Raw genomic sequence first — 15,254 nt, forward strand, 5'->3', positions numbered from 1 at the left:
AGGAAGATGTGTCACATCAATAGTCCAATCAGGACAGTTTTTATTCCAATCTTTATGGTAACTGAAACAAATTTGATCAAAAGGTGAATCATAAAAAGGGCTCAGCTACAATTTCATTTAAGATAAGGTTTACACAGATATGCTTGATTATTTCAATGTTGGCTTTCATTTTGTTTAATGTATTGGCAGGTAGCAGGTATTATGTTTAAATATTTATCGGAGAGCTGTTTACATGTATACAGTGAACAAAACATATTTCCATTTAAGATGATATTCAGTAAATAAGTGGCAGCATGATTAATATTATATTAATCTAACAACAGTCACTGCTGCAGTACTGACAATATTATAACAATGTAACGTGCAGACATTGGTACAATAATGCACATGATATAGGACATATAATGATGTGAGTACAGAGATAAATGTAGGTGGATGATGTGTAGGTTTAAGGTTGATAGTTTTAAAGCGTATTCTCATTGTACTGAAGAGGACATCTAAACACAGGCCATTAATTTATGCCTGGAAGTGGAGCAATGATTTACATATTGTTGAACCTGCAGAGAGGAGGGACAGTAATTTAAGCCCCAGTGGTTCTTATGTAATAGGTGCTGTTAAGTCATTTTCTGTGCGTATCACATACTGAACAGTAATAAAACCTGTCCTTTTGACCCATGAGGGAACCTTGTCATGCTGGATTCAGACATTATTAAGGTAAAATACTGTTGACCTCTTACTGACCTTGTGGCTGGAGGAATTTAATGTCACAAATATAAAGATGTGTTAGTTATTAGCCTAGTCTGTATAGCCATATATGGTTTCCATCGGTAACTGCTTTCCATTGAAACTGGTGCAGCTCTTACACAGCATATCAGGAAACCCATCATGCACAAAGCGTCTCAGCATTAGAGACAGTAAAATACATTAGAGCATTTGAACTGCTAATGGGTGTTAAGTGATTTACCACACAGGAAATAGGAGGGAAAATGAAGCTCCAGTTACAGTCTGGAATGCTCCATGGATCTTAACCACAATCCTCACACACAATCATCGCCGAAACAACGAGCTGTGATATAATAATTGCTGAATTCTGAAACCAAACACACTACAGGTAAAGATTTTAAAGCAGAGAAACCAGCTGCTGAATGGATCAAGTAATAGCATGAACAGTCTTGAGGATTGAATGGAAAAGGAAGCAGGCAGATCTGTAGAGATGTGGGTTGAGACACTCACTTTAAGGCCTTGTAAAACAGACTCTCAGGGAGCTCGGCTAGCTTGTTGTGCTGGAGGTCTAGGGCTTCCAGAGGGATGTGGTCAAGTAGGTCAGGCACTCTCTGCAAACGATTGTTCCCCGCCAGCAGCTTTCTCAAACTCAAGCTGTTGAGTAGTCTGTCAAAGCCCAGAAAAGACATTCAGAGAGCCAGATTAGAACAAGAAAAAAAGAACAGACCAACAAAAAGGCAAAGAACAGACGAACATCACCTCCCTGTGGATACTTGACTACTTGTGAAGCTGGGAGATGGAGGCGGTGTTGTCAGAAAAGGCAAACCATGCTAACTAATCCATCAATGACTTTTTCAGCTTGGCTGCTTAAACAGACCAGCACAGCAGCTTTTTATTCTCTCCTGAAACCGTCACACAAGTCATGAGAGGGTGCAGTGGATAGAGGAATATTATCTCATTTGCAAAAGCTTTTCTGATGTCTCATTCAAATGCAAATGCATAAGGCTGGCAGTAAATGATGGTAACTCGGAGTCAAGCACTATACTGTAGGACAACATTTTACAGCTGCAACAGGGACACAGATACTGTTTAACACAAAGAGATTCATACCAGCTGTTATTTGTGCATTGTCCTTTCCACTACCATAACAAATTGTGTGAGTGAGCAATTAAAAGGCATGACTATGTGTAATGTGATGCCTGATTTGCTAATTCTGGACAGGATAACCACATGTTTATTACAAGGCAGCAGACATTTAATATGTGCAACATAAAAGATATAAGCAGCAGAACATGTTATGGATTAGTGACAGTATAACGTCAGTAACCTGGAAGGGAGCTCGGACAGGAGGTTGTGCGTGACGTCCAGCATCTCAATTTTTCTGCAGTCACACACCCAGTCCGGAAGATACTCCAAAAGGTTCCTGTCTCAACACACACACAGTCACACACATAGAAAGACACACACACAAACACTCAAACTGAGCAGAGTTGGCATTTTGCTTTTAATAACACAGATGAGTAAACCGTTGGAATCGTAGTAAAAAGGAGTATGCAAATGGTCTCGATTTGCATTTTAATGAATGATGATAGATTACTGATGCTTCATACACTGACAAGTTTATTAAACCTCAAACATACCATAACATTTACTGTGTATATTAGGCCTACAGCCTGCATAACAAAAATGAAATAGAGTAAAATGTTATGTAAGGCTTGTGAGGTTCACTACCTTCAAATAGGATGTTTTTTTTTTATTCTCAAATATTTTACTGATGCAGCCAGACAGGCAGATCCAGTAGCCTACCTATGCATGCAAGCAATCAAGCTCTTTACATATGTTTAGAAACTTTGTCTTATACATAACATCTTCATGAAAAATAATAGATGAAATTTCAAATAGTTGATTCCACTTTTTTTCAGACTCAAACTGTGCAAATCCTTTAAACATTGCAGAAAAAACTGAAGGAAATAGCAGACTACGAGACCTCAATGAACCTGAATTGGGTAGATTCCAAAGAATATTTGCTTTAAAGTTGTTGGGTATTGATAATCCAATTCAGTATTTAAAATCACACTGTCATTAAGCAATTTGCAAAACTATATAACGATCATCAGGATAAACATACTATTTTTAGACCTCAGTGTCTCTGTTAAAAATCTGTGAACACAGAGACCAGAGGCACTTCTTATTCCCAGCCAGAACTCACTGTGATACGTCCATGTGTGTCAGCTGGTTAGGGACTGGATAGATGTTGACTGTTGTAAGGCCTGTGGGAAGAGAGAAGCAGCAATCAGCAGCAAAACTGGGACACTCGTGTGTGTTTATAAAATGAATGTATCACTTGGGAGAGGCGCCTAAACATATAGAGAAACAGTCAGTGAGGCAATAACAGCAGCTAGCTGATGCTTTCTTTGACTTACGATTGTTGCTGGCTTGAATCATGCGGAGTGTAAAACCGCTGAGTGTGAGTGTCCCTAGTTGGTTGCGCTGGCAGTGCAGAGTCTCCAGATTACAGACACAGCTCAGGTCTAGTGAGTCCAAGCAATTGTCCCTTAAGTCTAGCTGGGTCACCTGGTTCACCGTCTCCATACTCTCACTTTTCACCCAGCGCAGCCCATTTAATCTGTATTTAACAGGGAGTACAGAAGATGAAATATCACTGGTTATTCCTACTGGAGCAGAGGAGAAAATGTTGAATGAAGCATTAAGGTGACATCAAGTGAAATAGTCAGTAGAGTGAGAAAGTCTGACATGTCACACTTGCAAAAAGTAGACAATGTATAGCAGTGGTGTGGTATTTATGGTTGTTTCAAAATTAGCTCACTAATTTTCAGTTCATTAGCACACATTACTGGGAGAATGTCACTACTATCGTGGAAGACTTCTAGTAATAGTAATTAACACATCTGCTATTAAAAGCTTTTTTAGGTCAAACAATGTGTTTAGTGGATGAATACATTTTAGACAGGTTCTACATCAATCCCTACTTTTCAACATCGGCATCCAAGATATTGTTTGTTGGATGAGACACTAGGACCACTCCATTGTCTCTGCCTTTATTTCACTGTGAACAACTACTGTTAACTTTTTTGTCAGCCTCGTCAACTCATATGTAGCATTCTACATTCGTCTAAGCCCCAAGTAGACAAAAAAAGTAATGTTTTTTAAAGTACAGTCTGAGTTCATGACTGTGCTGAGACCAAGGCTCTTTCTGATCCTTTTCATCCGGTTAATAAACAACCACTCCTCTTTTATGAGAGCTGCCAGGTCACTAATCCACCACAGATGCACCTTGCCCTTATAAATATAGTCTGTCTGCAACTTAACACCCAAGGTTGAATCATTAGCCGGCTGTTGCTAGAGCAGGGGTTGCTGGTTTGATCCTCAAACTGGTAAGAAAATCAATGAGTAGCTTGCCCGTCCCCTCATTAATCACCACAGAGGTCCCCTTGAGCAAGACACTTAGCCCCCAGCTGTTTCTGTGGAGTTGCTTAGAGGCCAACAAATATGTATGACTGTTGTTCTAGGCAGCTCCCAGGTGTGCGAATAAGTGTGAAGCAGGGCAATGCACAAAAAAAGCATTTGTGCTCAGCAAATATGGCATCTATAAATAAATGTTTAATAAAAAGGCTTAGAGGAGTGGTGAAGAAAGGAGATCATACTCATGTTTTTGTGTCAAGATATTTATCTTTTTGTCAATGCCAGAGGAATAAATTAAAAAAAGAAAAACTTTATAGATAGATGGCAGTGCAGCAATATTCTCCAAATGCCCTCATATTCGCTGAATGATTGACAATAGGGTGGGGTGGGGATTTACATTAAGTTAAGTTATTCTGTATTGATCCTGAAATTCATTCTGTATTTAACCCACCCTACGTGTTAGAGACAATTTCTAAGCCAGTGCCTCGTTTAAGAGCACTGGCAGGAGAATTAATCTAATATACTGTTCATGTTTTTAATAGTGGGGGGGAGCCAAAGCACTGGGAGGAAATGCAAACACATTTTACATATTGATCCAACAGAGAAAGAAGAGAGGAAAGAGACTAAGGAAGTGCAGAGGCTGAGAGCCGTTCATCCCCTAGTTGGCCCCCCTCTTACCGGAGGTCGATGTTTTTCAGGTGGCTCATTCTAGCCAGAGTACACAATTCCAGACTCTCCACTCTGTTCCCAGCCATGGCTAACTTGTCCACTGCACTCAATCTCTCCAGCACAGCAGGGATGTGAGAGAAGTTGTTGAAGGAAAGCCCCAGGCTGTTGAGTTGGGACAGGCCACCCAGCTCTTCTGGAAGGGTGCTGAGGTGGTTTCCATCCAAAGACAGAGTCTGCAGGCTACAAGATAAAGAGAAGACAGTCATGTTTTACATTCTTTTACTTCAAAGAGTGGTCAACATATCTGCTTGTGTCCATTTGTACAAGTGTAGCTGTTGTTTACTTAGAGGTGTCCACAAGATTGACCTTTTTTCAGATTGCATAGAAACAAAAAACAACAATATATTAACTTTATGCATTTCACAGACTCCATTAAACTAGAATTTTATGAGAACGTTAATTACATGTGCAATGGCCTTAAAGTACAAATCGCAGACACCTTTTTACAAAAAAATTAATACAAAAACATCACATTTCAGGAATCAAAAGAACGAAATAGAAACCCTGATATTACAAAAAAATAAATTATTCTCTTTATTATTCCTGATTGAATATTGATGATATCATTCCCAGTTGGAGCAAAGTACAAAATAGGGCAACACGCTGTGTTTTCTGTTGTTAAGTCAAGTCAGTTTATTTATATAGTCTAATATCACAACTCAAAATTTACCTCAGGGGGTTTTAAAATTTGTACAGTGAATGACACACTTTTATCCTTAGACCCAAAATTTGGTTTAGGAAAAAAACATCTCAGGACAAGCAGCAGAGAAGGGATCCCTCCCTCACGACAGACATAGATAGATGTTGTGTGTAGGGTAATGCCTGACTTGACTTGTCTGTTTTGCCAAGTTGTTTTGCCAACAAAAATTCTATCTTTTTAGGTGAATATGTTTAATTTACAATCTGAATCGTTGTCATTGTTTGCACTTTACAGTCATCACACATGTACAGACAGATTATTGAGGTTAGGACATAATTAAGAAAAAACATGTTTATTTGCCAGATTATTAAGAATATGTATATGTTTGGTTCCCATTGTACCTATGTTGCATGTTTGTGACCATATCAGATGTGTTGCTAGTTCTACAGTTACATATCTACCTCATGCAGGTGTACAATCGTGCAGAATTTTCTTGTGTATTGTTCATTTATTCTGTATGTTCAGTGTATGTGTGTCACTGTATCACACCTTTGAAGGTTGCCTATCTGTACAGGGATGGTCTGGAGACTATTACAGGAGAGGTTGAGTTCAGTCAGGGTGAGGATCTCACACACACACTCAGGAAACACACCCAGACGGTTGTGAGACAAGTTCAGGCTCTTCAGTTGAGAAAACCTGAAGAAAGAATGAATAGAGGACCTTTTAAAAAATCTACAAAAACATTTCACCTTTTCTTGCTTTGCTTACCATATATTTGTGACAAAAAACATCATGATAATAAATGTGTTGTAACAGTGAGTGAACACCAACATAGTCTATTGTACTCGGGTGTGTCTCTGTCTTTTTACAATGTACCAGAGAAAAGCTAAAAACAGGTACATACAAGGGTTTAAAATAAGAGAGACATAGGTATTTATTTGTTGTTGCTTTCAATAGAGGATGAGTGGTCATGCACTGTGTGTGTTCAGTGCACTCACATCTGCAGAGCTTTTTCTGCCTCAGGAGAATGCAGTGGACAAGCAATGTGAATAAAAAGGTACGACTAACAGCTGAGGCTGAACACCAATTGTTGAAATCCAGGGTGAACGCTGTGGAAATTAGATACTGTGGATACATTCCCCACAAGTTCACTGTGGGAGTTTTATGCTGTTATTTGTGCTTTGGGCTTGCACCATGTTATTAAGATGGCTTTGAGAGGAGCTGGAAAAAGTCAGTCAGTGGCTCGGCAGGCAAGAAGGGACAGCGTTCACATTGAAAAAGTATTCAAATCACCCCCCACTGGTGCCTTAGTATTACCAGTGCACGATGTTACTGGATTTAAATCAGCCAGTCAGAGTTTGTACCCCACTGGCGTGTGTGTGTTTTGTGTTTGGTTATAAAATGTGTTGTTTCCTAAGGTCTCAGCTGGTTGTTATATATGTGTGCGTATACACATTTGTAACATGTGTCCAAGAGACTGGGCTGTGATGAATGAAGTGGTGCCGTGCAGCGGCAAAGTCAGATCTTCCATATTAACTTCACCTTCCTCTCATTCCCCCAGGTCCTGTGAGCAGTGGAGGTGGCTGCCATGAGTCACGACACTGGTCAGAGTACAGACCATTTCGTCTTAGGCATGCTACTCTTTCTAAATATGCCAACAAAATGGAGGGAGTATGGTGAATGGGTTCTTTTAATTTTATACAGCGCCTGTCTGGTCTACCAACCGCTTTCCTTCACTTGTCACATTTGTTTATTACCATTTATACACTGAAGCAAGAAGGTGCCACTCAGCAAGAGTGATACAGCATTTTCTACCTAAAGTGCTCACGATCTTACTTAGCTCACTCTACATGCACACATGCAATTTGGGGTTCAGTATCTTAAACATTTTGACCAACCTCAGGGAAGTGGGAGCTGGAAACGGTAACAGTGACGGTCTGATTACTAAACCACTCTACCACCTGAGCCACAGCCGCATTTAGGTATTTGCAGCACACACGCAGACAACCAATAATGATCGAGGTATACAACAAGCGTTTGAGAGGTTGGATGATTAACACTTAAAAGCAATGCATCTGCTCATAAATCCAGCTTGTTTAAAAAAAGCTCAGTTTCCAGTGCAGAATATGAAGCTAGTTTTCACTCCTGTCTAATAAATGACACACTCTTCTACACAGCTCACACAAAAGAAAGGCAGTCTTACAAACGCTTTAAGCATGGCACAAGCCTGAACTGAAGATTGATGTATAGGGTGCAGCAGCACAAAAGGGAAATTAAATGCAAATCTTATTCGCCTGATTTAAATCACTGTTTAAGTTTCTCAATTAAATAGTAAATAGTTCAACAATAAAACACAGTGAATCAGCTCAGGTCAGAGCACAGGGTCAACTACAGAATAGCAGCCAAATAAATGCAGTACATATTCACTGATGCGCCAAAACATATTTCAGCAAGGCAGACACTTTACGCCGCAAGGGCATGAACCCAGTCTCTCACACCTGTCTGTTATGAAATGTTTGTGTACAATTCTTCAGTTAGAGGACGTGTGATTACCTGGGGAGGTTGAGCAGGCCTCCAGACCCCTGAATGCTCATGAAGTTGTGTCGCAGGTTGAGGTGGGTGATATCCTGACTGTAAAAGAGATATTCAGGCACCGCTTCCAGACTATAGCAGGACAGGTCCACCAGGCTGACTGTCTGAGACACCACCTACACACACGCACACACACACACACACACACACACAATGCTGCAGTTTAATAAAGTTAATCTTTCACAGAAACAGTCATCATCAATTAAGAGAGTAATCGTATAATTCAGTTACAGTGAGCCCTGAGCAAACACAGGTAAACATACACTGTTAACAGTTTTTTTAGGTACACCTATTTAAACCAAATGTGGTCTAATATAACAGGCCTGCAAAAAATCATATCCTAAAAAAAGGCTTCTTTGTTGAAACTGTCTTAGAGAGGTGTTGGTTCAACAGTCATTAGTCATTCTGACGGCTATAGTCTGTGGTGGTGTTGAAATGTGTTGCGTTAGGCTAAGATAGAGGAAGTCCCCAGGGATTGAATGCGAGACGCACAATATCCTCACAGCTAGCAAAACAAACGTGAGTGTCGAGGAGTGTGTGAGTGCATCTACACGTGTGACTTTGGGCTTGTTTTAGCAGAGTTCAAATCTCTCGCAGCTGTTACAGTATAGTCATACAACTTTGCCTCACGTTTTCTCATCTCAGAGATGATTGTTTACAGGCCGGTCATCATTGCAGACTCCCTAGCAATGCTCGTCCAGTCCAGTCTGAGGACAGTCTCCTCTATTAACCACAGGGCTGCACACTGTGCAGCAACCCAGAAAAATGGGACGGCTGCTCAGCGGAGCGTGGCATCGTGTCACTGCTTTTAGAGATGACAAACACAAAACTCCTTGTCTTCCGCAAAACTACTCATATGCCAGCCGCTTTAAAAAAGCAACTCCTCTTGAGAGTGGGATGGTGTACACAGATTGACTGGTTTATATGATTTGCATAGTAATTAAACATTGTGACAGTGAGACATCATGAAGCAATGTGATAGAGGAAGAAGACGAGGAAAGAAGACACTCAAGACATTTAAATATCACCTTTAGAGGAGGTTCAGTGACTTTTACTAGTTACAGAGGTCCTCTAGTAGTCCTTGATGAATAAGCCACTACACATCCATTCATATATGCAATCACATCAATCAGCTGAACTTATCACAATTCTAACCCTTCTTGTAAACCTGCTGATGTGTATTGTGGCATGTGAACCATCGCATTATGACACTGTATTAAAAATCCTAAAAAAATATATGTTCCCACCACAGCTTCGAGAACAGACAGGTAATGTGACTGCTTATGCAATTTCCTCAGGATATCTAGTGCTGTCAGGTAGCAGATGATTGACATCTCCAGCCGTGTTAGCTGGTAAAATCTCATGATGCTTAACAAGACGGCGCAGTAGTTCTCTGTGCAGCTCCTGACTATTTAAAAACAGAGGAGGATGTCAGGTCTGATGCTGCACTCAAAAAAATTAATTTGGCCACTTTCAATATCAGTTAAATAGAAAATTTCCATCCATTTGAATGACATTGTTTTAATATAAATAAACTAACAAACTTAATATGACGCAAGTAATAAGATTTATGTAATAGTACTAATAAACTCAAAATGACTGCATTCATTTTCACTGTTTGGGTTTGGGCAAACAAATTGGCTTTGTTAATATTGAATGCATAAACCTGGCTACTACTACACTAGTTGAAGCACATTGAGTTTATTAGTACTATTACATAAATCTTATTACTTGTTTCACATTAAGTTTATTAGTTGAATTACAGTATATTAAAACTATGTAATTCAAATGGATGGAAATTTTCTATGTAATTGAAATGCATAGGTCCTGCATTTTGGCCCCCAAGTGTGGTGTGGTGTAATGGTTACTCAATAATAAACAATAAATATTATTCACTGAATTTAATTAAGTGGACACATAATTTAAGCTGATGTGTACTTAGAGTTATGCTTTTAATACAATTTGTACATTAACAACTAATAAATCAGATAAAATTGTAAATCGCAGGAGACTGTTGAATGCAATTAATGAAACTAATTTCCTATAATAAATACATTTAATTTTCCGTTCTTTTGAGAGAAATCTTTCTTCTGCAGAAATATCTGGCAAACACTATTTTTTTTATTTTATTATGTTCTTTTATATCGTTTATTAAATTGTACATTTCCTCTAATTTAAGTGTACAAAAGCTGTAAACCTTATGTAACATAGTCAGGTTAAAAATACAACTCATATACAGTCATATATTACACACATTCTGCCTTGCTATAACTACAAATTGTCATATACTGCTCTATAAAGTATGCCTACACTCCAGTATTCAGTCCCATCCTGCAAACTCATGTTGGCAAGCACAAAATCATTTTCTGACTCTCTCTCTTACACACACACACACACACACACACACACACACACACACACTCTTACAATTTATGCAATGTAGCATAAACACTGGCCCAAATCCACCAAAAACCTTCATCAGTCATCATCCCCAGTCTCCATAGAAACCTCTCGTCTAAGTCTCACCCAAAATACAGTGCACTAACAGGCTACTCTAACCCAGTAATCCATACCACCATGGTAGAGAGAGATCCTGGACTTCGCATGCATCTGCAACTAATTGGATTTTCTTTTTTTTATCTGTTGGCTTTCTCGCTCTATGGCTAATTGTACGCTGGCTGTGCCTCAGTGGAGGCTTTTACAGAGGCTGTTCAGCTCCAGGAAGGAGCTGCGGCACAATAGCCATTAATTAGGATATTAGAGACAAAGCAAGCCGAGCAGAACAGAAACAAAGATTTTTTTGAAGAACAGCTGTGAAGACCTGGCAAGATTCTCTGAAAGACACACAGACTATAACACAAATACAAAGCTGTGTTTTGGTCATTTTGCATTCTAAAATTCTCAGTGATTTTTATAATAAAAGCTCTTTTTGCCGAGGGCCTGAGAACTCAAGTTCCCTCGAATAGAAGTAAAAAAGATAAACTATCTGAATAGAGGTATGTTGTTCAATCAAAGCCAGACACCGCTGAGAGTCTGCCTCTCTGGAGCCAATCAGACACACTCAGACAGGCAGTTTCTGATTGGACGACTCAACAGGCAGAAGGCAACTGTAGTCCCAACATCTAATCTCTGATTTAAGTCCAAGCCCAGAGGGACTAACTCGAAACAAACAAACTGCTGCTGAGAGAAAACATGGGAGACAAATAGTGTGTCCTGCACACACAAAAACACACACTCTTTGTGCCTCACTTACTTTTGATGCCTGCCGATGCCATCGCTGGTAATCTGCGAGTGTGTCAAAGTTGACAAAGTATGTCTGCGCCTGTGATCCAGCTGAGCTGAACATCAGACAGTGTTGCCTCCGCTTCACCTCCTCCACCTCAATACAAAGACAACACACAGATACAATAAGGAAGAGCATTGAAAGAAATAACACATACTGAGAATAACGATTAAAATTATTCATTATTGTAGTGATATTGGTAAAAGAATAACTCAGTTTTTCTCTTATCTTAACACAATTGTTTTCTGTGGCTGCTTTAACTTTTCATAAAGTAACAATGAATCTGTCTCTACCTTTTAAACTTTGACATGAGAGATTATCAACTCTTTTCCATCAATGACCAGGCCAACAAAAGCTTATTTTATTAGTTTTCTGTCTGTGGTTCAAGGTAGACATTTAACAGTAAAACATCTGCTCTGCTGTCTTCAGTTGGAAAGACAACCTGTACATATTCTGCAGCCTTCATCACACGCAGCTGAGTTGCATTCCTTTAGTTGACACAGTCTGCATGTACAGTGATGTATCATCATTTTATCTGATCAGCTCGATCCAGCCGTCCAAGCCAGCTGTGTTGTTGCAGTGCATCTTCACTGAGCCTAGAGTGTGGACTCAACCCTGGGGAAAGTGAAAGTTTAAAAATCCAGGTGTCAGGATGTCTGACCTCCAAACACTGAACCCTCACCTTTCCTCCCACCAAGGGCAGGATGTGCATCTTCCCAGTAAGGCTGTCTTTGACGGAGGCCACGATTAGACAGGTGCCGCAGAGGATGACCTGCCGCTCTGCCCACTTGTGCAGCTGAGACTTGCCCTTCCTGACACTGAATACGCCTTTCAGCAGGGTCCGTTCCTGTTGGTCTGCATTCACTGGACGCTCTGGAGAAAAAAAAAGCCCATACACAGAGGTTAGTGTAGATCTAAAGACGTCAATGGTGTGTGCAAGAACTCCCACTCCTCCTGTGATAAACAAATCCAGCTAATTAATAGCAAATGTTCTGCAGTTACACATAGCATGGAAGCTTCCAGAAAATGAAATCATATCGACACTCACAGGTCAGTATGATATCACCTATAGATTAGTCAGTCTCCTTAGCTTAATAATTCCAGGAACTGATCTTACATCACACTTAGCAAGGACACTACCCTATTATCTCATATACTATACATCTGTATAGATTTCACTGCACAATAATATGCTTGATCTTAGCATCAGGGTAGAGTTTCTCCATTAAATTTCAAGGACCAGTACGTAAGATTTAGGGGGATGTGTATGGCAAAAATGTAACATGATATATGTTTTCATTAGTGTATAATTATCTGAATGTCAGAATTGTGTTTTCATTATCTTAGAATGAGCCCTTTATATCTAGAGAGGGAGCAGTCCTCCTCCACAGAGACTGCCATGTTGCACTGCCATGTTTCTACAGGACATGGACAAAAGAGACAGGGCCTTTAGCATTTTTTGGGAGGGGTTCTCCTTCCTACACGCATTGAAAGGGAGGATGAGGTGAGGTGTATTTAGTTGGTTGCAATCTTCAGTCTCTTTAAACTAACACAAACCCCCATACTTTGTTGGTCATTGTAGGGTTCAGGCTGGGTTTGGCTATTTTGAAATGTAACATTTTAAGGGATAGATAGATAGATGGTTTTTATTTAACAAATGTGGTTGATTTAAAAAAAAAAATCAGATTTCATGGGTGCAAAAGTATGTGCACCCCTTCAGTTAATAGAATATTGCACCTCCTTTCGCAGTAATAACTTCAACCAAATGGTTTCTGTAATGACTTATTAGTCTCTCACATCTACTTTGGGGGATTTTTGCCCACTCTTCCTTGCAGAACGCAGCCAGTTGAGAGAAGTTGGATGGGCGTCTGGCATGAACTGCCCGCTTTCGGTCCCACCACAGCATTTCAATTGGATTTAGGTCAGGACTTTGACTGGGCCAATTCAGAACACAAATCTTCTTCTTCTTCTTCAGCTATTCCTTGGTTCTATTGTTGGAATACTTTATCATGTTGCATGATGATCCATCTTCTGCCAAGCTTTAACTTCACAACGGATGGCTTCATGTTCCAGGATTTTACAATATTCCTCAGAATTCATGATTCTCTGGACTATGTGATGCTGAGGATGAAAAGCAAACCCAGATCTTAACATTCCTACCACCATGCTTCACTTTTTGCCAAACATGGCTGTTTCGGCTGTGACCAAACAGTTCAACTTTGTCCACAGAATGGACTTCCAAAAAGCTTCAGGTTTCTCCAGGTGTTCTCTGGCAAAGTTGAGACGGGCAGCTTTGTTCTTTTTTTGTAAGCAGAGGCTTTTTTACTAGCAACCCTTTCATGTAAGCCATGTTGATTGAGTTCCATTTCAGTGGTTAATTTAGCTACCAATTTGTCCCACCTGCTTCTACTTAACTGCTTCTTTGAAGCAATGCAGTTCAGGGTTCAGGGTTCAACTTTTACACTTACATAAGTTGACCAAAAACTCTAGTCTTGACTACACAATTGATTTTTCTTTGATGATGGATCCTTATAATTAAGGGTACAAGCTCTTTTTCTTCTTAAGATCACAAATAATTCCTCCTCTCTCTCTTTACAGACTCAAAATCAACATGCCAGTCAACACATCAGAGCAATGTGAACACATCAGAGCAATGTGAACAGCAGGTAAATTGTCAATGTGTCCTGTGAATGTATGAATATGGAGCTCTCTCTCTCTCTCTCTCTCTCTCTCTCTCTCTCTCTCTCTCTCTCTCTCTCTCTATTGCTGTCCTAGCCTAGCAGAAGCGTCAGTCATATTGATGAATGAGTCAGGGTTTTGTCACGTTGAACTTCGCTCTTTTCAATTAAATCACGCCAACATGCACAGCAGCCAGCCCTAGCTGGCCAGTGCTAAAGGACACATCAGACAGTGCTGCTGTCTCTGCCAGGCTTCAAGTACACTCAGGTTAACGGCAGGTCAAATAAGCACAGAGGAGACACTGCCTTAGCCTCCTGTCCTCTGTTGTTAAATTTTCCTCAAACCAACTTATGCTGCCTCCCACTCAGAGCCTCTCATTGGCAATCTGCTCTCTCTCTCTCTCTTGTTCTGTCTTGCTCTTTCTCTCCACCTTCCCTTTCACTTCGCAAGGACATCCAAATGAAATGAAAGGCTGCTCATGTTTTTCTTTGCCAGGGAAACTGATAATGAACACGCCGAGTGCTTCTGACAACAAATTGGCAGGAATGGCAGGAACTGATCCATAAGTTTCCCCTCACTCAAAGAGAAAATTGGAGACACAAACCATGACAGTCAGTGGTGGGTAGCAGACCTGTGTGCAAGAGGGAAAACACCAAGACAGCTGGATATTGAACCACAATGCTCTTTTGATACAGACCATAATGTGTCTGTAGCACAGAATATTGAAAACTGTCCAGTTGTATGAACTGGCACTGCATTTTCTTTGCACTTTGATGAGTCACTGAATTTATTCATAATTTTGGTGATTGGGGCAAAGTTTTGTTTGGCAGCCTTGTTTAAAACTACATTTAACATCTGAGAAGTTTGGCATATTTGCTTAATAAAATTTGTTTTGTTTAGGAATGTGTTTATTATTCATCCAAATACCAAGAAAAGTATAATTTTGATATTGGTACTGAAACTCAGCTATCGTATTGGAACTATTTGGCATTATCAGTGTGTCAAGAAATTATGATCATGAAATGACTCTTAAACCCAAGACATCCACAGCCTAATCTCTTCTCAAAGTCTTGTAGAGACACATTAAGAGCATGACGAGCTGCATGTGACCATCAATCCATCCATTATCTGTAACCGCTTATCGTCATCAGAATCGCGATGGGGCTGCATAAATTCTTTTCATCA

General features: G+C 39.9%; 1 protein-coding gene across 1 annotated transcript in view; it reads right to left on the minus strand.

Moving 5' to 3' along the window:
• phlpp2 (PH domain and leucine rich repeat protein phosphatase 2) overlaps positions 1 to 15,254 on the minus strand; it is a 37,355-nt gene that overhangs the window by 7,588 nt on the left and 14,513 nt on the right. The window contains exons 6-14 of the mRNA XM_019270470.2: positions 12,073 to 12,263; positions 11,361 to 11,486; positions 8,069 to 8,223; positions 6,065 to 6,211; positions 4,825 to 5,055; positions 3,147 to 3,349; positions 2,933 to 2,993; positions 2,051 to 2,146; positions 1,234 to 1,389 (exon numbers count right to left, since the gene is read on the minus strand). Of these exons, the coding sequence (XP_019126015.2) occupies positions 1,234 to 1,389; positions 2,051 to 2,146; positions 2,933 to 2,993; positions 3,147 to 3,349; positions 4,825 to 5,055; positions 6,065 to 6,211; positions 8,069 to 8,223; positions 11,361 to 11,486; positions 12,073 to 12,263 (1,366 nt within the window). The remainder of the gene's footprint in view (positions 1 to 1,233; positions 1,390 to 2,050; positions 2,147 to 2,932; positions 2,994 to 3,146; positions 3,350 to 4,824; positions 5,056 to 6,064; positions 6,212 to 8,068; positions 8,224 to 11,360; positions 11,487 to 12,072; positions 12,264 to 15,254) is intronic.

Source organism: Larimichthys crocea, chromosome VIII (assembly GCF_000972845.2).
Source record: "Larimichthys crocea isolate SSNF chromosome VIII, L_crocea_2.0, whole genome shotgun sequence".
NCBI classification, from domain to species: Eukaryota; Metazoa; Chordata; class Actinopteri; family Sciaenidae; genus Larimichthys; species Larimichthys crocea.